Source organism: Glycine max, chromosome 3 (genome assembly GCF_000004515.6).
Source record: "Glycine max cultivar Williams 82 chromosome 3, Glycine_max_v4.0, whole genome shotgun sequence".
NCBI lineage: Eukaryota > Viridiplantae > Streptophyta > Magnoliopsida > Fabales > Fabaceae > Glycine > Glycine max.
The window spans coordinates 35,317,512-35,341,927 of NC_016090.4; the positions used below are offsets into that span (position 1 = coordinate 35,317,512).

A 24,416-nucleotide genomic window follows, 5' to 3' on the forward strand; every position below is an offset into this window, starting at 1 on the left:
AATTTTATTAAAATACACTTTAGGCTAGGGGTAACTTTTCAAAATATTCCATTTAAAAAATATGTAAATATACGTGTATAAATCTTTATTAATAGGCTAAAGTACTCCTTTTAAAAACTAAGTGAATTAAATGAATTATTGTCTGTAATAATTTGTCCTAAGACTTGTTTGGGTGCACGCAATGTTCAAGTCGAATCATTAAACGTTGAATCTTCTTCGTCACAAGACCAGATTCACTATGAATGACCAGAGGGAAATACCGAACAAAACGTCCCTACTCAAACCTCAAACAAAAAAACAGAAAAAAGATAATCACGTGCCTTTGAGAACTAGATGCTGTATTAGGAACATTCTCCAACATTGAGGGAAGATTCATAGTTAAGAATAGTCCATAACGTGGGAAGAAGATTCATAGTAAGAATAGTTCCACAATGAAGGGTAGATTCAATTTCATGTCTCAAGCGTTATTCCCGCTATTTTAACTTGTCCTTTTTTTCCCCTTCAATTATTGAGTTGCATAAATACACTTATAATTGGTAGAGCTTAATATAACTGGTATTTATTCACACAAAAAAAGAAAGTAAATAAATAAATAAACTCGATTATTATATAGCTGACTTGTGCTGAATGATACAGATTTTTACTTTCTACGATTCTTGGGCTGCAAAATTTTGAGGTCTAATATTTCTATAAAAATATAAATAGAATGTTACATAGATGCCACAATCTCGAATCCTATTATCCAACCTTTTTGTGATTTTGACGGTTAAGAACAGAAATGAAAATTATCAAATATGCTTTGAGAATAGTTTTGGATAAGAACTAACTTGAATAATTATCGGTGCATGAGAAAAAGAAAAACAATATAGTTTTATGAGAAAAGTATAAACTATTCTTATATATCACAGTATGATGTTCCGAGAAAAGTAAATGCCAACTACTTTGATGATGAACTTGAGCAATCATTTATAGGTAATAAATTAACAACAGATCAATATAAAAAAAATTAAAAAGAAGTGAATATCATTTATAAATAGATTTACTTTTTTCATTTAATACTATTTATAAAATATTAGAAAAAATTAGAAGAGAATTTGTAGAGGATATAGCTTCTCAATTATCGTTTCTCTGGAGAGAATACAATTTTGGTAAAACAAAATGTGAAAGAAGGAAATGGATCTTAATTTCTCCGCTGTGAAACCAAACAATTTTGGTTGCTGAAGCTTTGTGTCCTGTTGTGTAATACAAGGAAAGTCAAACACAGTGGTTCATACCATACCAAAGACCGTTTTATACAAAACACGCCAAAAGACTTTCCCATTTAAAATGCTTCAAAGGAACAAACTCTATGCAAAGCTTCAAAGGTATCTCCAGAACCCAAGGACTCATATTTTAAGGTTTCACTTTCAACCAAACATTTAGTTTTTTAATATTCTGTGTCATGGCAATCCTTAAGATAACCAAAAAACACCACAAGCGTTTCAACAACCCTTTCCCTTCTTCAGTTTCAACCACCATCCCCTATGTCCAAGGCTCTCTCTTCTTCAATTCCAAAAGAGTTCCTTCGGATCAAACCTTCTCAATTGGCACTGATTTTCATCTTTCTTGGACCTCCAACAATGGAGGACACCTCTCAATTTCTCATCTTTCTCATCAAACCAGACCCATTTGGTCAACGATTCCAGGACAGGCTTTTGTCTCAGCTGCACTTGTTGACACAGAAGTTGAAGAAAGTAGAGGATCCTTTCTTGTCAAAGACAAAGATGTCCATTTGGTTTGCAATCACCAAACCATTGAGGATATTAGGGTGATTGAGGATATTAGTCAATTTGATCATCATTTGGAATGTGAAGTTGCAGATTCTCCTTGTGTGTCACAAGGGTTGGAAAAGAAAAGTGATGCACAAGAGATTCATCTTCCTACTTTGATGATCACTGGAAGGCTTTTCAATATGTCTAAGAAGAGTAAAAGGTTTCAAAAGCATGGCATTCAAGCAACTATGCAGTTTGAAGCAAAAGGGCCCTCTGTGTATGCAAGGTATTGGGTTTTGTTCAATCAGAAAGGCAACCATGAGGTTGGGTTTCAAGTGAAGATTGAGAAACCGAACTTCGTCTCACGCAACCAAGTTTCCAAAAAGGCTTCAGGAGTGTACCAGGGCTTTAAGAGGAGGCTAAGTAATAGGAAAAAGAGACTAGATTGGTGTTGGTACCTTTCAAGGCCAAGAGGGTTTGTGCTAGTTTCTTCAGTGGAGGAAGAGATAGGAAACTTGGATATTCCAAAACCAGAAGAGTTCAATAGAGTGTGGTTGACATATGCAAGTGATGAGAATGAGAGGTTTTACGGTTTTGGTGAGCAGTTTTCTCACATGAATTTCAAGGGCAAAAGGGTGCCAATCTTTGTTCAAGAACAAGGTATTGGCAGAGGAGATCAACCTATTACCTTGGCTGCTAACTTAATCAGTTACAGGTAGGGTAATGCTATAGCTTCTTAAGCCTAATTCAACATTGTGTGTGTATATATATATATATATATATATATATATATATATATATATATATATATTGTTGACAACATAGTGAATGATAAGTGATGAGTGATGACATTCTGTTGTTATTGGCAGGGCAGGAGGTGATTGGAGTACAACTTATGCTCCTTCTCCATTCTACATAACATCAAAAATGAGGTCTGTCTGCCTTGAAGGGTATGATTATACTGTCTTCGATCTTACTAGACTTGACAGAGTACAGATACAGGTAACGTTACTGAAATTATGAGATATGATTCAAGTTTTTTGTGTTAACTGGATTGATCTATATGAATGAACTGCTCAAAATTAGAGTAAGTAGTGCAAAGAGATTCTGAAATTGTGTAGTGAATATTGGAAAATGTTGAGCACTGCGTATAGGATGAACGGATCTTTATGAAAATAAAGTAACAGTGTTTTGGTTAGTATTTGTCTCACACGAAAAGTGTGGTAAATTTTATTATAGCTGAAAGCTAAAGGAATTGATATATGATGACTGATGAATTTAATTAATAAAGCGAGTAAATTAAGCTATGAATGATAATTGTGCATAAATAAATAATAAATGCTTTATGCACTCCTCACGTCAAAGATGGGACATCTTGAGTGAGATGTTTGTAGGACTTGACAGCAACTATTTCAATAATGGGTGGCCCAATAGACCCAATAATAGTCAGCAGAATAGGTTCTAATTCTATTTTAGAATTTGGGTTTAGGTCTAACTCAATCGGTTTGTAAAGTGAGGATTGCTCCCTACTTATGTGGACTATTTTGGTCATATCATTAGTTGATGTGAGATCTCCAACAAGAATATTCTGAATTATTATAATGTAATGAATTCATGACTTGAATGTTAAATCTTTTTTTTTACAGATATATATATAATTAAAGCGTATAGATTCAAATTTTTTGTACACTGGAGCTTGCAGATACATGGAAATTCAGTTGAAGGGCGGATATTGCATGGGAACTCACCTTGTGAACTGATTGAACGTTCCACAGAAAGCATTGGAAGGCTACCTGAGCTTCCAGAGTGGATAATATCAGGTGCTATAGTTGGAATGCAGGGTGGCACAGATGCTGTACGTCACATTTGGGATGAACTAAGGACTTATGACGTTCCTGTCTCAGCATTTTGGTTGCAGGTAATCCCTCAACCCTATTCTTAAAAAAAGGAAAAGCAAAAACAAGTATTTCAAGGCTGTATATACTTTCTGGATCTCAGCAGTTTCAACAAACTTGTAATTCACAATTCAGTTTGTTTCTATAGACATTATATGTTCTTGATTTAAACCAAGAATATGCAAGAATTGAAGTGGTGTATTTTTGTTTTTGACTGATGTTTGCTGTTTCAAACTTGGCTTCAAAGTTCAAACTTGCAACTATTACAATTTGCAATTTTTTGCTGTTTCAAATTTACATTGTTTACTTGTGGCAACTGCACAGGATTGGGTAGGGCAGAGAGAAACATTGATTGGTTCACAGCTCTGGTGGAATTGGGAAGTGGATGCACAAAGGTATTGGGGATGGAAGGAACTTATCAAAGATCTTAGCTCTCAGAATATAAAGGTTATGACGTATTGCAATCCTTGTCTAGCTCTGGTAATTCATCCCTGAATCACTTAAATGTTGTAGATTTGTACTCGCTTACTTGTTCTCTTCAATAAACTGTATTTTATCATTAGGCAAAGTAATATAATTGGCCTCTTGCAATGTTCTCATAATTTCATATTTTTTGCTAAGTGCCATTGGTAAGATAAGACATGTGGCAATTTTAGGAAAACTGAGATAATGTCACTAATATAACCCTTTTTTTTTCTTTCTATGATCCTATAGGTTGATAAGAAACAAAACAAAAGGAGAAACCTCTTTGAGGAGGCAAAAAAGTTGGACATATTGGTGAAAGACAGCAATGGAAATCCATACATGGTTCCAAACACAGCTTTTGATGTTGGAATGCTAGATCTAACGCACCCAAAAACTGCAACTTGGTTCAAGCAGATTCTACGAGAAATGGTGGACGATGGAGTTAGAGGATGGATGGCTGATTTTGGTGAAGGCCTTCCTGTTGATGCTGTTCTATATTCAGGTATTCAATCACATCTCTTTTTTTCTCCCAAAACTTATACTCGGTGTAACCTTCTGACCTGCTTCATGAGGTCTTTCTAGTGCCAGTAGATTGTAAAACACTAAGAAAAGTAGGCTAAAGTAAGATATTAGTTCATGCAAATGGTTGCAAAGCATTGCTTTTATCTTCTGCCAAAATTTCTCCCAGGAGAACTTTCTGAATATTTTGTCATCATCCAACATACTAAACCAAAGGCTAAAAAGAAAGAGAACAAAGAAAGACTACACTTCACATATGAGCTCGTGATTATTACTAACATGATGTACACTTGGAGATATAAGGTCTAGTGGTTAAGGGAGAAGGGAAAGGGGGAAAGGTCGCTAGTTCGATCCCTTCTATTAACAAAACTAACATTCTAAAAACTAACATTTTCCGATAAAAAAAAAAAAAAACATGATATACACTCCATTTCAGGTGAAGATCCTATTTCAGCTCATAACAGATACCCAGAACTATGGGCCAAAATTAACAGAGAGCTTGTGGAAGAATGGAAAAGTAGCTCCCTGGACAAGGTGAAGGAAGATGAAGACGAGGGCTTGGTTTTCTTCATGAGGGCTGGTTTTAGAGATAGCCCTAAGTGGGGGATGCTATTTTGGGAAGGAGACCAAATGGTCAGTTGGCAAACAAATGATGGAATAAAGAGTTCTGTTGTTGGCCTACTCAGCAGTGGAATTTCTGGCTATGCCTTTAATCACAGTGACATTGGAGGATACTGTACAGTAAACTTACCTATAGTTAAATATAGAAGAAGTGAAGAATTGCTTTTGCGGTGGATGGAGCTAAATTCTTTTACCACAGTCTTCCGCACCCATGAAGTAAGTAAAATTACCTGCAATATGGCATACCACTTTATCATGCTTATATTTTCTTCTTCTATCTTTATTATCATTGTACAAGTACATAGCATGGATACATTCATCTTAACAAGAATTTTGCACTGCAGCAAATGTTATCGATTTTTTCTTCGCTTTCACTCTGATCTTAAAAACTACAACAAAAAATTGTTGTGGTATTGTACATATGTAGTGGAGCAACTTAGCTGATCATACTAATGTAACATGCAAAATTTCTGTTACATGCTTATTCTTCAAAATAAAACTAAATGTTAATTCAAGAAATATTACAATCTGAATTAATAGGGATATAATCATATGGCCAAATATGTAACCTTTTATGCGATAAATTTGATCATTTAAAGTTTGTGATAGCAATGAGTTACTGATATGCTTGACCTTTTGTTACTGATATGCTTGACCTTTTGTTTGCAGGGAAACAAGCCATCATGCAACAGCCAGTTTTACTCAAACCACCAAACAATGTCACACTTTGCGCGTTCTGCAAAAGTATACAAAGCATGGAAATTTTACCGAATTCAACTGGTGAAGGTGATCACAACATCTATCTTTACACACCAATTTATCTATATGTTGAACAAACTCATTGAGCATTTAAAGTGGTCCTTTCCTTGTTCTTTTGTAAACAGGAAGCTGCACAGAAAGGATTGCCCATATGTCGCCACCTATTTCTCCATTATCCTGATGATGAATGTGTGCATCGTTTGAGTTATCAGCAGTTCTTGGTTGGTTCTGAGTTCCTAGTGGTGCCTGTCCTTGACAAAGGAAAGAAAAAAGTTAAAGCTTATTTTCCATTGGGAGAGAGTAGCAGTTGGATCCATATCTGGACAGGAAAAGTGTTTTCCAAACAAGGACGTGAAGAATGGGTAGAAGCTCCAATAGGATACCCTGCTGTATTTGTTAAGGTTGGCTCCCAGGTTGGAGAAACCTTTTTGAATAATCTGAGAAGTTTAGGCATTCTTTAATAAAGCATTCATCAAAGGATGAACTTTAGATATGTATAACATAGCATCCAAGTGATTTTTCAATTCTTGCCCCTGAATTAATTCGCTTGTATCGTTGCAATCAAAGCTAGTGTAAAGAAATTAGTTGGAAGGATCTGAATCACATAAATCACATTCATTAACCTTCATAACCGAGAATGTTAGCTCCTTAGTTTGTTAGGACAGCTTCCGCATTCATTTCCAGCAAATAGCACTACGAATGAAATAAAACATTAGGAAAATGACACATAGTTGCCACATGGGAAACAGTTGTCTACTTCATTCTGTATAACTTCTTTTTTTATCTAAATAATAACATAATTTAACAAAAATGCAAATATGATAAACCACTCTAACAATTTCTTTAGTGGCATATTGAGTGGTTATGGTTTATGTAATAGTTTGGTTAAAAAGTTTTACAGACAACGTGAAAAACTTCCCAAGTCTCGTTCAATAATCATTTTTCCTAAAACATTTTTGACTAGGTGATGTTGAGGACAGTACTCTTTCAAAAGCCAGACATAAGAAGTGACAGATTCTACTTTAAATAGAAGTTTCATGTCTTACACCTAGCCAATTTTAGACTCATGCTCATATTTCTAAATATTTGGTTTTAACTGAGCCAAATGACATCGTGTAATTCATATAGTCGGACCTGACCTAGTTAGAAAAGGCGTTTGTTGTTATAGTTGTTGTTGCTCATGCTTCTGCATCTATTTCACCTTTTTATCACATCAGAAAAGATGGCAACTACTCAACAGAATAGGAAAGCACTTGTCTGAAGTAAACGTTAAGCTATTTAGAGGGATCTAACTAATAGACCTATCATGAAAACTATGTTCTATGTAACACAAACAAGAAGAATAATTTGAAACATAGTTGGAAGGAATAGTCTGTCCTCACAACTTACTTCCACCTCACCACATATCTGCACAGCTTTCACCATGTGATTATATTGTGTCTTACATAGTTTCTGCACACCTACATTTCTAATTTAGCCACATATCTAAATATGTTTCTTGCACGTGACTAGATTAGCAAGAAACATTTTTGGTTGTAAATACTTGTAATGTCCCTTCTACAAGAATTCCAAAGAAATGAGAATTCTAGATTTTATTATGACCCTCACATGTAAGAATTCTTTTGGGACAATGAGAAAGCATTGGTTTCCTCTTACACAAAACCAAAACCTGAGTGTTTTATCATTCGCTTCCAGATATAACTATAAGAGCCAATAAACAAGAACACAAAGCTGGTAAGCAAGTTAATAAGACCTTAATTAGTAAAGTTTGAGATCTTAGTGTGTGTTTGGTTTGTTGGAAGCACACACTCCAAGACTGTTAAACGGAGAAGTATGTGAGAGGGAGCTTCCAACTGAACGGACGATTGGGATCACTCAACGATAAATCAAACACGCTCTCACTCTCTGGTCAACTTTAATACATTAACCTGTGGACATTTCAAAGTACAATACTAAAATCCTCTTTTATAGCAAGCAATAAATATTTTGTTCTTAATCTTGATGGCATTACCACCACATCCTTCTTTGAGCATTAGATTACCATTCTGATCACATTGAATTTCATGGAAATATAAAAAAATTGATCACTGACAACTTTTCCAAGGATTATGGAAATATGATGAGAAAACAATAGTAAACAGAAGAGTGATTTCCCATATCAATGATGATTTACACAGTCATAGTTACAGTCATCAAAGCATGCACATGCACTTACACTAGTTTGAATAAGACGTGCACCGTGTGTATTCCACTATCAAGAAAGAAAAAAGAAAAAAAAAACAAGTGACCATTAACAATCAAAACAGCTTGGTTTTTATGTTGGATGGATTTGTTATGTCATCAAATAAACATGTTTCAAAACATCAACCACTGCAACGAAGAGTACATGAATACATGACCCAGGAACATAAAAGAGTTTGAGACAATATCATCATTGCACAAAACTTCTACGAAGTTAACTACAACAAACTAATCACGTACCTTACCCAAAATGGGGGATACATCATTCATTACAAACGAAAAAATGCAACCCCATTTCTTTGATTAGTCTTTTCTCATTGGAACGCTCAGAAACCAACGCACTGGCAGAGAGAGTTCAATGTGACTGAACAATGAACATAGCAAATGAGTTCTCTCACCATTCATGAGTTAATGTTCGTGCAATTATCTGCGGAATGAAAAGAAAAGGTGTTTTGTGAATTGTGCGTGCGTGTGTGTTGAATAAGGTTGTTGTTATCGAATACTTGAGTAGCATATTCTCTCAATCTCTCTTGGGTGCCATGCCAGCAATATTTTGCTTAGTTTGATGCCATTTTATGGTATATTCTTTTTAGATACTTATATGTAAGTTGGAGAAAACAATAAAATCTGTTGAGAAAATTATGCAGTGTGTATCATATTAAAATATTGTGCCTATGTATTTCTTTATAGAAAATAAACAGGTGTAGGAAATATATTAAAAATTGTATAAGACAGACAGATAAAGTTTACATATGACATGGTGATGTGAAAATTTAATATGAAAAGATCTATTTACCAACACTCCTAATTAACTCACATGTATGGTGATCTGAAAAATCAATATTCAAAACTTTTTTTTAATATAAATCATTTCTCGCAAATAAGTGAGAAATATAAATACAATATCATATCGATGACATTTTTTTTTTATTTTGCGAAGATTGAACTACAAATAATCTACTATTATATTGATGTGCTGGAGTTATATACTAAAAAAATTTGCACTCCATAAACGTCTATAAACCAAACCACATGCCTAAATCAGTGTCACTAAAACTGAACCAGTACATAAGTTAATAAATTTTTGTAATAAAGGTTATATAAAATTATGTATAGTTTAGTTTAGTGGCAAATTTAATTCTGAAAAGGCTTGAAACCTGTGATTTAGTCTTAGTTTGTACTAACATTTATCCCAAAAACATTTTTCCTACACCAAAAAAACTTATTGAAAAGTTCATATCCTACACCAAATTAAAATATAAATATTTTAATCAACAGCAGTGAATTAATTTTAATTCACATAAATTTAATTATAATTAATAACTAATTATAATAAATTGCTTGAAATAATTGACTGTTGATGTAATTCTACACTAGTTTTTCAATGAAGTCCAAGTTTTAGTTGAATTTCTCAATAAGACCTAAGCAAAACACATAAGGGATGGATATCCGTATAATGCTATTAGCACTACAAGTGTTTTGTTGCTTTGTAGACCATCAAAGAAATTCACCACTGCTATTAAAATGCCATATTTATAAATAGCAGTATATCAGTGAATATAGCCTTTGTCATGTTCCTTAAAGTTGATGCCTTTCCATACACGTGTTTCATTCAGTCATTCACCATTGAAATATAATTTAGGCAACAAAAAAAAAAGTTCCAATTCTAGTATTTCTGCAAATACTCGACCCAGTTTGATCACAGTACACTTTAACCTTGCATTTTAATGGTAACCTGTGAAGGGTAACATCTGAAGTACTTAAATATGATTACACGTGCAGTTACCAAATTTGGGACCATAAATAGGTGGGGGCAAAAAACATATGCACTTGACATTTTAAAAATAAAATTAGAACCTCCAACAAGCCTCCCAGATATATTTCCCAGCAACTAAAAGTGCAACTCCATTTTGTGCCAGTAAAACACTTCCTTTAAATCACCAAATGGCACCAATGGAAAAACAGGAACCTTGCTTTCATTTAAGATCTCTCCACATTCCCCATCATAAGGAAATTTTTTTGTGCTTGACTGTATTGTAGTGTATATGGTTAACATGGAAGGCATTCCATTTCTCCACATCCAGCTGCACCATCAAATATCTAGCTGATGAAGATCAATCAGGCTTGCAGAATTTCGTATGAGTTCCTTCCGAACATCCACCTGATACAAATTAATAATAAAAATTCAGATTATAGCACAACAATAACTACTAAGCTGATTGGTGGTAATACCTGTTAATGTTATGACATTGCAGTGATTGTGCCTTGTTTCAATTATTTATTTTAATACAAAAAATGTGCATAACAGCTTGGGGGATCACAGTTCACAAATGCATTGATGATTTCCCCCTTTTTTTTAATTAAAAAATGTATTGAAAATTTGAAATCACAAGTTACTTGTCAAATATGGTTCCCATAACTTTCTTAAAGTTCAATGTATCAGTAATAAAATATATAGAAACAAAGGGATTCAAGTTAAAAAAAAAATCAGAAAATATGTAGCCATAGTCACATTACCCTAGTACCCATAAGAGACGAAAAAACAATATTTGCTTCTGCTGCATCCTCAACTTTTAATTGCTTCAATAACCTGCGTTCTGGATCCATGGTTGTTTCCCATAGTTGTAAAGGCATCATCTCTCCCAACCCTGCATTTATAAAATATACAAGAGCACACCATTGTCAATAGAATCAAGAAAACATTGTAAAACAATTAGCTCCCAGAGAAAAACAAAAGTTCAGCATTGGGGACTTTGGAGGCATAAGAATCTTATAGAATAAATGGCTAGAAGTCATAAACTAAAAAGAAACAGATAATTTTCAATACAATAAGACTCTTAAAACTTACTTTCTTCAACTAACATATTGTTCACTACAAGGGTCTACAAGACACCCCACTGATGGCAGAGATAATCATTATAAAGATCGACTAAACCCCCAAGTACTGACATGAGGTCATATTGTTCCTCTTGTTTGGTATGATCATGAATGAAACAGATTTTTCACAAACATTCCCTATTATTGAATGGTGCAACTAAAGCCCGAATGGACAGAAGGGTGAAAAAAACATCAATGACAACAAGACAATCTTGATTTCTACAAATAATTTTTAAGATTCATAAATTTGAAGTGGCAGACTGGTAGTTTAAGACGAGTGCATCCAATTATTTTCAAATTCATTCCTTTGACCACCCATATTTCCGTATACTTTTCTGCTTTTGTAGTCAACATTTGATCTACTTCATGATAAATAGCAGTTCTTGAGACATTAATAAGATCTATTAAATAAGATATTGCTTTATTTAAAATTTATTTTGTCAAGATTGTTATACAAGCCAACAAATATTTCTAAGGCAAGATGCATGAAACTAAAATAACTTTTCATCATACCTTTGAACCTTTGCATGTTGTATGATGCATTAGCAGGGAATGATCTTTGAAGCTTTTTAAGGTCAGCATCATCATAGCAATAGTGCACTTGTTTTCCCCTTACAACCTGATTATTTCAGTAAAGATAGCTCAAAGTTAGCATGATTCCATCTGATAGACATTCCATGTAGCAAAAACTTTAGGCAAACCTTGTACAATGGTGGAACACCAACATATATGCAACCTTCATCAAACAAAGCTCTCTGCAAGAAAGAACCACTGCATCAAATTTGATCATTTATTTTGATTTATATCTTACAGGAGCTGACTTGGATTTCATCTTCCATGTAAGTGTAGATTTTGGCCTTTTGTCATCATTTGCTGTGTATACTTTACCTGATATCTGAAGAAAAATGTCAGTAGCAAAGTTCGGATATGGGCACCATCCACATCAGCATCAGTCAAAATAATAATCTTATGATATCGGAGTGCATCCTTTTTAAAATCCTCTCCCTGAAACAACAAAAGACATTTCTTAATTAAAATATCAAATAGTTTATGTTAGTTAAGAGCAAAGGATTCCAGCACAGGTTATCAAGGATTTTTACTCTGATATAATTGTTTTGATTAGCATTAATGCAGGTACCGAGAATATCACTAATAGCTTAGTTATCATACTATTCAAAGATGGATTTTCCAATTCAATTTTGGAATTCATTGACAATTTTTATGTTCCTATCATATTCAGGAATCAGGGTTACTATTGACATTAACACCAAATGTATCTGTTGTCTTTTCCTAATTACCATGTCCATCCTCACATTTCTATTTTTTGTCTCTAAATTCATTTTGAAATTCACATCAATTGGTATTAACGTGTTTTTTGTGGGCCTTCATTTGGGAATCTCAACAATTTAAAAATTGCCTTTACCATTTAAAATTGGAATTTTAGCAGGTTGCATGCAAGTTACTCTTCCACTTAGACTCAGGAGTCAGGATCATATATCATATCACTAGAAATAAGTTCTTTTTTTCAACAAAAGAAAATCACTAAGACAGACAAAACTTACTAGTTATTGAAGAGATTTCAATTTAGTAATATAATTTAGTTATACTTGACAACAACCTGTTTTTCAGAATTTTCAATCATCTAGTTATTCATTTATGAACTTTCACTCCATTATTATCAAATTAATGAAACATGAACAATTATAACCTTCACTCCAAGACCAAGACCAAGAATTAAATTTTGGATTTCTTCATTTTTGTACATTGCTGCTTCATCCCTTCTTTCAATATTCAGAATCTTACCCCTCAGAGGGAGAATGGCCTGCATCAAATATGGTATGATAAATACATGACTTACACAACTCCAAATATTTCTTTTATATACATAATAGTAAACACCAATCTAAGTGCTCCACATATCAGTAAACAAAGAATTTAACGGATTAGATTAGATACAACAATTAGAAAAATAAGCATTGGAGTATACAATCAAGAAATTATCTAATTAGAACGATACCTTTGTTATAATGTTTTCTTACATTAAAAATGTAACATAAAGCTTTAATGACAACAAAAACCTTATTCCACTAGGTGAGCTTGGCTACATAAATCAGATAATGTCATTGGACTCGGTAATAAAGACCAAACTCTTAGGAATATTATTCACCATGAGATCTCTTTTAACAATTTTCTCCAATATCCTTTTCGGTCTTCCTCTATCCCTTTTCACAAGGCTAAAAACCATACAATCTTCTCCCTCCACCGATGCTTCTAGTGACCATCTTTGCATGTTCAAACCATTTTAACCGATTTTTTATAATCTTTTCCTCAATCAGAGTCACACCTACAATCATTTTGTATCCTATCCTTTTTTGCATACACATCCATCTTAGCATTCTCATTTCGGCTACTCCCACCTTTTTCTATTGCTATACCTTTAAAGCCCGGCATTCACACCTTTTGAACTTAGTAGATACTTTACCATCACAAATAACCCCGAATGTTTTTCTCCATTTTAACCGCTCAACTTGTATCTTGAGTGATCTTCATTAATTTCCTTATCATTTTGTAATTGTAATATTGATCCCAGATACTTCCACTTAGAAACCTGTGATATGACATCTACCATTTTGTAACATGAAGATTTAATAAAAATTAACATTATATTAGTTTCATTTTAATATTTTTTCATAGAAAAAAATGCTCCTTGGATAATTCACAATGTTAACACCTCTAAGATTTCATCAACTTAGTTATTAATATCCATAGATGGTAGAAATGGCAATATTCTACAAGGATATGGGAAACAAATTATTTCCTCTTAAAAAAAGTAAAAGATGAGTTCCCTTTAGTTATTTGCTTTTCAAGATGAAAGTGCCAATCTTTCAAAGCACAAGTGCACAACTACAATTTTAAATATCTTTGTGCCCAAATGAAACTCTAACTCTCAAAGGCATAAACTAGTCAAAAAATTAAATCAAGTAATCAAATAAATAGATTCTATTAGAGATAAAAGTCATAAAACAAAACCAGTTCTACGCCTTCTTCACCTAAGAATGTAAAATTTTAGGTCCTCAATATTACATCAAAGCCTCCTTGACAAGTGGTCAGGAGTTTGGCCCATACTGCCTCCATTCTTCTAATAAAAAAGTTTAACTTCACAAAAGGTATTGGGTGGCAAGGCTGTGCATTGTCCAACACCCCACTCCAAACTCAAAGGGCTATTGCAAGGAGCATGTTAAAGGTATAACAAACATGTCCTGTGTCAACACCTAAGAGCTTAAGCTTTTAGGAGACTCATTCCTCAATGGTTCCAAATTTTCCATAGCATGTAACAAAGATTAAAAATTATTTGGAATTTTGCATATCTTGGTCACACTTATGCAGACTTTCATCCAAACGCGTATACTTTACCTGGAAGCGCCTGTCACGCCCTTGTTTAGCACTTCCTCCAGCTGAATCACCTTCAACTATAAAGATTTCTGCAATATAGGGACAAAAAACAAAGAATTTTCAATTCAAAACACACTACCACCTCATCAAAAGATTTACCAAAAAGATCTCAGCTAATTTGATCAACTATGATAGGACACATAGCTCTACATAAACAATGCAAATGTAAATATATTGAACAAATAATCCAGTCTATTAAGAAACAACTTGTTTTAAAGAGTTGAATATTATAAGTTAGACATGATCCCAAATATCACCAAAGGACTCTTAAATATTATCTCTGAAATTGTGGCATAACCACCACATAACATCATAACCTAGACATCAAATTATTGTTTTCATCCCAATCCTTACAAATCAAGTTGCACACTTATTATTTCCAAAAGCTACCTCATGAGATGAGGATTGTCCAAGCCTTTATAAGCTTTAAGCCATATTCATAGTCAATGTGAGATCTCAACAAATGTCATATTCTGAGAGTTATATGATATGCAGAATTAACAGTAATAATTCTAGGCCTGTCACAAAATTGTGATTTAAATGGTAAGTAAAATAAGTTCCACATCAAATCAAATAGAAATAAGTATACCACATTCTTCAGGATCTGTAGATGAACAATCAGCTAGTTTTCCTGGAAGAGAAGAAGATCTCAATACACTCTTTTGTCTCACCAATTCCCTTGCTCTTTTTGCTGCCAGAGCTGCCTAATTAGACAATAAATTCACAAGGAAGCTTTTGATTAACATTCCTATCAAGAGCAATAGGGTTTAAAATACAGAATTGTAAACTTGAGAAAGAGATTATTACCTTGAAAGCATTAAGAGCTTTAGAAAGTACTGAATCAAGAACATCTGGATGCAATTCTAAATACTCAGTAAGATATTCTTGAATAGATTGATCAACCACTTTTCGCACCTCTGGATTTCCTAACCTTGTCTTTTCACAGCAAAGAGAATGGTAAGAAAAAACATAAGGGAGTACCATGAAATACGGGAAAAGAAATTAAGATTGTGAAAACTCCAATGTTCCAGGAGACCTAATGGCAAGAATATAAGCATTCCATCAAACTAATATAAAGAAGGCATTACCTTTGTTTGTCCTTCAAACTCAGGATTTGGGACCTTGACTGAGACAACACATGTTAGACCCTCTCTCACATGCTCGCCACTTAGAGTAATATCCTTCTCCTGCAAAGAGCAGAATGCTATTTAACAATGAAAAGAATCCACTTTGTGAACTCATAAAACAATCCATTTTAAACAAAGGGAGGCATTTGCTATTTTACAATTAACCATGTTTAGTAGAACATGTCAATATTTACAGAAGTTCCAGTTATGTTAGGGAGAGAATATATAATAAGGAAAGTGATTTGGTATTTTGAGTGATTAGTTACTGTAGAGCACCCAAAGTTAAGTGTAAGATAATGTGATTAGTTACTGTCAGAATAACAAATTCTAGACCAGGAGTTTTGTATTGCAGGAAAGTTGCCAGGCACAAATCAACAACAGGTAAAATAAATGGAAAAAAGAAGTTAACGAATACCTTAATAACTTTTGACTTCTTTCCAAGACTATTAAGTGTTCTTGTTATAGAAGCCTTCATAGCATCAATATGAGTACCACCATCAATAGTGCGTATACTATTAGCATATCCCAGTATTGTATCTGAATATGCATCTTCACACCTGGTAAAGAAGAAATGAAATGAATCACATATACTAATAAGGAATTATGAATAGTTGTCAGCCATATTATACTGAAAAATATACAATTCCATTGTTCATTTTGAGCTTCTATATTTACAAGATATAAAAGACTAACCCTTAATTTCACAACTTATTCTTATTCATAAGGAGTCAAGTGCCAAACAAAGACAAGCAAATCCTGACAAAATAGATGAAATGTAACTAGCTAACTCTGCTTATATCAATCCGATTTGGAGGGCATACCATTGAAAAGCTATATCAACTGTGATGCCATCTGTTTCTTTTCTAAAACTCAGAACATCATGAAGAGCTTTCTGGAACAGAAGGTCACTAGTCAGTAACCAATTTACAGCTACTGGAAACATCAAATCCAAATATATTAGATAATAAGTAGTTTTTCCATTAAAATTTAAAAGGAACAAATTAAAGAAATGAACCTTTTTTAAAAATAGAAAATCAGCACTTACAAGCATTGTTATGAACCCAAAAAAGAAAATAGAGAAAAGAAAATAATTTTATTGCTTGGCTGAAAATGCACAGTAGAGATATCTCCTCCAAGGGTTTCCCCTGCACAAAGGATTGCCCCTTTCCCAGCTGAACTAATGATCTGTTCTCCAAAAATGGCAAATCTCCTCCAATCTTTTCTACACTCCTACTATTTAAGTTAACTAGCCAACTAATTCTGTAACTAAATACTACTGCAACTGCTTTTCCTAATTTCCAGATCTAACTACTTGGCTTTATTTTGTTATTCTTCAGTTGTGGGCTACTGTCAGACACCAAGCCAGAGTTATTAATGCCTATGCAGCATGTAAAGAAAACAATGCTACCCACCCAGTAGCCATACAACTGAAAGTGAAATACTAACAAACCCCTGTGCAAGTCATGGCATCATCCTCCATAGGTCATTAATCTGCCAGACAAACTACAGAGATATAATGAACCCAGTGCAGGGGTGAGTTCAATTGTGATTCAACTGATTGTGTCAATAGCATTACCCAATTTATGTAGCAAATCTAAATCCAAATGGTACGTACCATTTAACTTTTTTAAATAATTGGCATGTGAAAGTGTTCACAGTTGTGACCTTGAAGAATTGTGCAGTAAAAACTATATGAAGTATAACAAATATTTTATAGAAAAACACAGATAATAAAATGTGATGCACACAAGTATAACAGAAATGAAAGTAAAAATTTAGAAGGATAAGATATCCTACCTGAGCAAACCAACACCAAACAATAAATAAACAAAAAATAATGACATCAACCATACATTACAAGCATAAAGGTAAAAAGTACAAGACCTTATCGGTGTTAAGCCATTTCACATATTCAACCAATCCCCCAGCATAGAAATATTCATTATATTGAACTTTCTCTGGATCATTGTCCTCTTTCCGAAGCGTGATTGTAAGCTGCAAAGATTGAGAAAACCCATGGTAAGATGCAAAGTAGATAGAAAAATGCTCTTCTAAAAGTCTTTGATTTATAGGTGGCACAATGAGGATTGAGGGGCAATGCTAGAGGCAGCTCGGTCTGGTTTTTTAGGTGAGCCAAAAGATCTAGAAAAGCTATTAGGTGAAGGCTCATGAATTATTTTTACATCTAATATAGAAGAAGTGTTCCATCTAGTCATGAAAGGAAATTCAGCAACTAATGAACACATTCATGAAGTAATGAAAACCCATGAATAAAATGTCGTGATGAAATAACCAAATTTAAGACCATATCTAATGAGAAAAATTAATGTTGTATGCGACATCACAAATGGACATTATAAAATCAACAACTTCACCTTTGGGTTGAGGAAAGCTAATTCCCTAATGCGTCCAGCTATTGTGTTGTGATCAAACTGAATAGCAGTGGTGAATACTGCATGTTATGATAAAAGTATAGCATGTGTAAAACTGAAATTTGCCATAAAAAACAAAAAAACATAACCTAGAAAAGCATGATCATATAATATAAACCTTCTTTGTCAGGCCAAAATCTGACACGTGTCCCTCGAAGATCTTTCCTTTCATCTGGAAGCACAAGGCATTTCAGAATTGACACTGGTTTTCCACGAGAATATGTTTGCATGTATTCCATCCCATCACGCCAAACTGTTATCTCTAGCGACTGTGAAGTTAGATAGTAAATAGGATCTTTAGATAACATTGATAACTAAGCATAACTAGCAACCTCTGACTAAAAACAGAATTTAAAAGAGATTGCATTATTTGCTAGAATCTAACTCTATGACAAATATGAATGTGTGGGAGTGTGTAAAATAAAATTAGAGCCAAAACATCCATACCCATTTCAAATTTTTTATCTAACGCTTTCATATAAACCTTGAAAAAGTTCAACCGTAAAGAAAAAGGAAAAATTGATAAAGACATACCTCAGACAAGGCATTAACAACAGACAAACCAACACCGTGTAAACCTCCTGAAACAGAGTAGCCGCTGTTGGCACCACCAAATTTTCCGCCAGCATGCAAGACCTGAAAAGTTTATAAGAGAAAACAACTATTATCCAACTAAAAATTAATAACAATAAAGATCAAGTATAAATAAAATGTAATCCAAGTTTGGACAAAATTGTTACAGCATAAGGCCCAACTTTTCAAATCATTTTTTAGGGGGAGTTAAGTTTAAAAAACAATTTCAGTTTCCAGTTTGTTTTCTGTTTATAAAAGTTTGTATAGGAAATACTGAAAACAACATTTTATCATTTTCTGTTTTCACTTTTTCATGTATAAACTTCAGACAACAGGAAGCAAAACGAAAATACAAAATATTTTCTCAGATCAAACAATTCCTTATCTTTATGGAACTACAAGAATGATAAGGTCCATCAACAACACAGATCTAGATATGGATGACTCTAATCACTAATCAGTTCTTTGAATATCCTTGAATATTGTCAAAAACATTTACAGAAAAATAAAAGAGAAAAATCTCAATCATATATGCAAAAGGTTAAATGATCCTCTTGTCAGATTTAGCATTGACAAGCTAATAGATTAGAGTCATAGAATAACAAAAAGCAACTATAGCAATAATAACAAGTTAACAACTAATAGTTAGTTAACAGGGAAATCTACTCTGGAACTCAATAGCTCAAATAAATTTCAAATAGTCATGCATTTCCTTACACAATAAATATGATTTTCTTTGATATACAACAACTCAATTTGATTTGAATTGCATGGTATCTAGAGCCATGCAACATAGACCTTCTGAAAATGTTTAAAGTGTATACATAGCAACTATCTAGACTTATTCAAGTAAGTGCAACCATACCGTCAACACTGTCTCCAAGGCAGATTTATTTGTAACTGGATGCAAGTCAGTAGGAATCTGCATTCCATGAGATAAATTAGTATATATAGTCAAAATAAAGCAAAAGATAATAAAAGAACACTGATCAAAAGAGCACAAGAGTTAACAGCTTAAAATCATAATAGATGGCAAATATTTATTTCCACAAAATAACAATTTCCTAGCATTGTCAACACAACTGTGAAGCAGTTTGTCATATATAATATTTAACTCCATAAAACTAAGTTAGAAAATAGTTACATTAAAGAAAAATAGCATTATATTGTACCCAACTGAGTTTTTTTTATTTTTTTCAGGGGTTTTTAAATTTTAAATGTAAATAAAAGGATAAGGTACATACTTCAAATTAACATTAAATTAGGTCACAGTTATACAAAAAGGAACCAACTAAAAGGACAAAGTAAGATGCATGCAAACAAAGAACATTCAACCAGTGAGAAAATTCAGACAGCAAAGCATACCCCACGACCATTGTCTGTGATGCTCACAGAATCATCCGCATGCAAAACAACATAAATCTTGGAAGCAAACCCAGCTTGAGCTTCGTCAACAGAATTATCCAAAATTTCGTACACCTAAGACACCACATGAACTCTTCTTCGATCAGAAAAACCTCAGAACAAGAACAAAACATCAACCAAAACAGCTGCAAAAAAACAAAAGCTAGAACACAATACCAAATGGTGCAACCCTCGTGGACCGGTGCTTCCAATATACATCCCGGGCCTTTTCCTCACAGGGTCCAAGCCTTCAAGCACCTAAATTTATCAAACAACCCTTCAACAAAAACATGCCACTTCCAAACCATACTTAACAAAGCAATTCACTAAACCAAATACTAAAGTACTAACTAACACTAAAGGTGGCCAGCCAGGTTGTCTGACGGAAATTAGTCATCGGCAAAACCGGTGATACTCCATACTAATAACATGATAACCAAAAAAACAAGTACTAACTAACAAGAAAAACACATGACATCATATAAAACTGCAGGCATAAATTTTTTTGACATGGCACTCATAAAATTTTTAGCACAATCAAATTGACCCATCAAAACAAATTAACAGAAAACCTGAATTTGATCAGAACTATAAGCTGTGGAACTTTCACTTTTGAGAAAAGCTTCGGTCGCCGAGATAGAAGACATAAACGCCCTTGGAGTGAACGCATTTGGAACCGAACAACAGGGAGCCAAAAACTTTCTCAGAGGAAAACTCGTCCTGAGAAAACCCAGAAACAAAAAATAAGGACAAACAAACAACCCCTTCTAGCATTACTATCGAAATTTCGAAACTTTTTCAAAAGGGTAAATGCAGAAAGCGAAGTTGTGCAAACCTGGTTTTGGAGAGAGTAGAGGAAGGGAATGAAGAAAGGCGCATGTGAAAGGAAGAGGAGGTGATGAAGCGAGAGGCCATGATGACACGAAGCAGAGGAGGGCGACGTAGAAGAACATGTGCCATCACATTCGCATTTGCGTGCAAAATCAAATACTTTATCGTTCCGTTTCCCTCCTAAGTTACCTTCTTCAGTTCACTAACGCTATCTCCTTTCTGTAAACCCTACTCTTTTTAGCGTACCTCACTTCTTAATGTTTTCCCTCCACACGAAAGGAAACAATAAAAAAAACATAACTAAATAAATAATCGCAGTTTCGATGGGTTTGTATATGGTGTGGTCCGGGAGAAAATGGATCACTGGTGGTGCATTCTTTGTGACCGTTCGATGTAATAGTTTTTCACTATTTACATGAAATGATTGATCTAAAGAATTATTCATTTCAATTCCCGAAAACTTACAATTTTTAATTTTAATTGTTGTAAAATATTTTTTCATTTTAAAATTTTATAAATTTATATTTTTTTAATTTGGATTCATAAAATGTGACATAAACTTATAAGAATTAAAAAAAATTAAAAAACTAAAATTAAAAAAGATATTAATTTATAATAAAAATCAAAAATATATTTAACACTATCATTTGTCAACTTTACAATCTCACCCCCTCTCATTTATTAATAACGATGTGTCATAATTCACAACTTAAGTTCAAAAAATGGTAGATTGCGACTTTCTCTTATTAGGATAGTTTTTTATTGGACCCAAAAAATTAGATGGGAGATGAGGTTATGTTGACAAATTTTAAATTTGTATTTCTAATGTTACATGAAATATTCTTTCATGATCGGGAAATGAATCGAGTCGTTTGTCAAGGTCTTCGTCTCGTTCTATTTAAAGCTAGACTCGGCTTGACTTGTTTACAATAAAGATCAAGCTCAAACTTTTTAAAAAGTTTTTTTAAATAAAAAGGTTAAAGTCCAATTATAAAAAAAAATTTATTAAACTTGACAAACCAGCTTGTTTAAGTAATAATAATAATTATTATTATTATTATCTATATCATTTGTATGGCATTATGAATGACAGGATGAAGTGTCATAAAGTGTTTAGAAAGTTCATATGTGAACAATTTTCAAAAAAAAAAAAGAATCAAATTAAAATGATAATGCAACCAGATTAATACTTTCAAATAAAAGAATATTTTGTAAAGACATTTTCAAACAATTTACATATTTTTATTTGACTATATTAGTATAAATCATCTCTAATCCATATATTTTGTAATATTATATTATTTTTTATTTTCTTTTAATATACTTTATATTTTAACAACTTGAATTCAATATACATCTTTTAAGTAAGCTTTTAGGGCTTGTGGGTCAACTCATGTTCATGCTGTATCATTTATCATTGACCTAATTACAATTATCTCTCCACGATGTTTACTTAAATTACACATACATTCTTCTTCTTTTTCAGACATTTCCGCGGCACCCCTCTCTTACTAACACAGCTAGGGTTAGTGAGGAGTGTTTTCTGGTTCACCGCCATGCGCGTCCTCCGCTTCTATAGCCGCCGTGCGCAGGGGCGGTGGAGAACTGTGCGATGTCAACAGTGAAGGTTTGGGAGGGTTTCGTATTTGAGATAAGAGAGGGAGTGGGTTTGGGAGGTTTCATGGAAGCTGTTGAATATGACTTAGTTTCCTTAATGTTGGGTTTTGCTATGCCTCTTCAATTCCTCGTGTTTCGATATTAAAATCAAAATATGCTGTTGAAATTACGCTGGTTGGTTCTATATGTTTTTGTTGCTTGCTAATTTATTCCTCCTTTGAATCATTGTGTAATTGAGATGCTGAAATGAATCGGTTTAATGTGAGTAAGGAATTGGTGAATTTGAAAAGAAAAAAAAATGGGAATGGGATCTATTATTTCGATGTTGGTGAGGAACTTGTGAATTTAAAAAATTTATTTAGAGTCACTAGGAAGATGAATTGTATTGGTTCTGAATTTGATTTTGGATTTAATGCTATTAGAGTATTAGTGTTTATTTGGATTGTTTGGAATTTGAAATTGGAAAAATTGATTTGAACTTGTTCTTGTTCTTGCTGTATTTTTTTTTTCAGATGCTTATAATGGGTGCCCACAAAGAAGACAGGGTATTTTACACAAAAAAAAAAAAAAATCATTAAAAAGACATGTGCCAGACATATGATACCTTAGCTAGAAGTTAGGAGATTTTTGTAGGATAAAAAAAAGGAGGGGGCGTGTAAGTAGTAAGAGTATAACCGAAGGAGTGTCTTTGTTATTTGCTCTGTATTATATTTTCTTATCTTTTTTTTCTCATTAGATGTTAAATAGGTGAGATGTGTCAATAAATCATTTTTGAATTTGAATGTCTTTTTATTGCTGCCCCCAACAAAAGAAAAAACTAAACAGGAACACGACAATTTGGGTCAATTGTGACGGAGCGTGTAGAGGGCTTATAAGAAACCAGGCTGTAACTTGGATCGTATAGTTCAGTCCTTCAAGCCGAATTATATGATTTTTTACTTGAATCCAACATTTTTTTCCAATACACCCAACAATAACTAGGAAAAATCAAAAATACTTTTATATATAATATAATCCATATGGATTGATAATCCGTATGAGGTTTACGGATTGTCAATCCGTATAGAATTATATGAATCGGTCAATCCATAAACTCCATTTAGATTTTCAATCCGTATGTCCTATACAGATTACGGATTAATCTTATGGAAGAAGAAGTAAAAAATGGTAAAATTAGAATTTTTTAAAATATATTGGGTATAGAATAAAGTTTTTGGGTGTAGGAAGAATAATCCTGAATTATGGGTCATGTTTTATGGGCATTCAACTAGCCATGGAGCCAGGTCTCTTCAAAGTGGAGATTCAATCGGATTCCAGAGAAGTGATAGATTTGGTGAACGATGATCATAATGATGGTTTTGCAATGGTGAATTTGAATGAGTCTCTCTCTCTACATAGCTAGAAAAACAGGATAAAAATTGAAAACCACCTCTTGAGAGAAAGAAGAAAAACTCTCCAAAACGAAGGATAATTGAGAAGAAAAATCATTATATAGTATATACCCTTTCTTTCCTTGTAGTTAATTCGAATAAAGGCTAGGATTGAGTACACCTTTCCTTCTTTTTGTCACTCTTACAGTTTTACATATTAATGAAATTAACTGGCTAAATTTTATTATCATATATTGTGTTTCTGTGACATTTGAAATTGAAAATAAAATTAGATATTCGAATTTAAATTAAGTCAATTATGTAATCTCTAAATATTAACTTCTATAAATAAGGTTTATTTGAAATTAAAAAAAAAACAAACAAAAAAAGTCCGTGTATTGCATCCACTACTAATAGATTAATTTTAATTTGTGTGCGAGTATTTATAAGATTAAGATTTTCTAATATTAACTTTTTACTT

The 24,416-nt window shown here is 33.2% G+C and overlaps 2 protein-coding genes across 3 annotated transcripts; one reads left to right on the forward strand and one right to left on the reverse strand.

Annotated features, from left to right (window-relative positions):
- The first annotated feature begins 1,133 nt into the window (after positions 1-1,133).
- LOC100779005 (sulfoquinovosidase) lies at positions 1,134-6,619 on the forward strand. 2 transcript variants are annotated; one of them, XM_006576717.4, is made up of 8 exons: positions 1,134-2,466; positions 2,621-2,753; positions 3,454-3,669; positions 3,971-4,093; positions 4,361-4,613; positions 5,067-5,467; positions 5,921-6,037; positions 6,136-6,619. In XM_006576717.4, the coding sequence occupies exons 1-8, from the start codon at positions 1,442-1,444 to the stop codon at positions 6,469-6,471; spliced, it is 2,604 nt and encodes an 867-aa protein (XP_006576780.1). In that variant the 5' UTR covers positions 1,134-1,441; the 3' UTR covers positions 6,472-6,619. The 2 variants fall into 2 exon arrangements, with proteins under 2 accessions (XP_006576780.1, XP_003521128.1); XM_003521080.5 differs by having other exon boundaries at positions 1,137-2,466; positions 3,971-4,126.
- A 3,269-nt stretch (positions 6,620-9,888) lies between these two features.
- On the reverse strand, positions 9,889-21,228 carry LOC100779534 (DNA gyrase subunit B, chloroplastic/mitochondrial). Its single transcript, XM_003521081.5, has 21 exons — positions 20,953-21,228; positions 20,690-20,837; positions 20,295-20,375; positions 20,079-20,192; positions 19,579-19,635; positions 18,675-18,776; positions 18,259-18,409; positions 18,084-18,160; positions 17,593-17,703; positions 16,530-16,600; positions 16,124-16,265; positions 15,670-15,768; positions 15,389-15,517; positions 15,171-15,285; positions 14,543-14,610; positions 12,837-12,950; positions 12,017-12,133; positions 11,830-11,883; positions 11,642-11,747; positions 10,769-10,899; positions 9,889-10,412 (listed from the first exon to the last, which is right to left on the reverse strand). Exons 1-21 carry the CDS (start codon positions 21,075-21,077, stop codon positions 10,344-10,346), a joined length of 2,181 nt encoding a protein of 726 aa, XP_003521129.1. The 5' UTR covers positions 21,078-21,228; the 3' UTR covers positions 9,889-10,343.
- Between the last annotated feature and the right edge of the window lie 3,188 nt (positions 21,229-24,416).

What these genes read in the sequence shown, in the direction of transcription:
- LOC100779005 (XM_003521080.5), top strand. Translation starts at nt 1,442, where the DNA reads ATGGCAATCCTTAAGATAACCAAAAAACACCACAAGCGTTTCAACAAC. An exon ending in GCTAACTTAATCAGTTACAG is followed by an intron (nt 2,467 to 2,620) that starts GTAGGGTAATGC and finishes TGTTATTGGCAG; the next exon opens with GGCAGGAGGTGATTGGAGTA. An exon ending in TTGACAGAGTACAGATACAG is followed by an intron (nt 2,754 to 3,453) that starts GTAACGTTACTG and finishes TGGAGCTTGCAG; the next exon opens with ATACATGGAAATTCAGTTGA.
- LOC100779534 (XM_003521081.5), bottom strand. Translation starts at nt 21,077, where the DNA reads ATGGCACATGTTCTTCTACGTCGCCCTCCTCTGCTTCGTGTCATCATG. An exon ending in AGAAGTCAAAAGTTATTAAG is followed by an intron (nt 15,769 to 16,123) that starts GTATTCGTTAAC and finishes TGCTCTTTGCAG; the next exon opens with GAGAAGGATATTACTCTAAG. An exon ending in GGCGTGACAGGCGCTTCCAG is followed by an intron (nt 12,951 to 14,542) that starts GTAAAGTATACG and finishes TATTTGATGCAG; the next exon opens with GCCATTCTCCCTCTGAGGGG.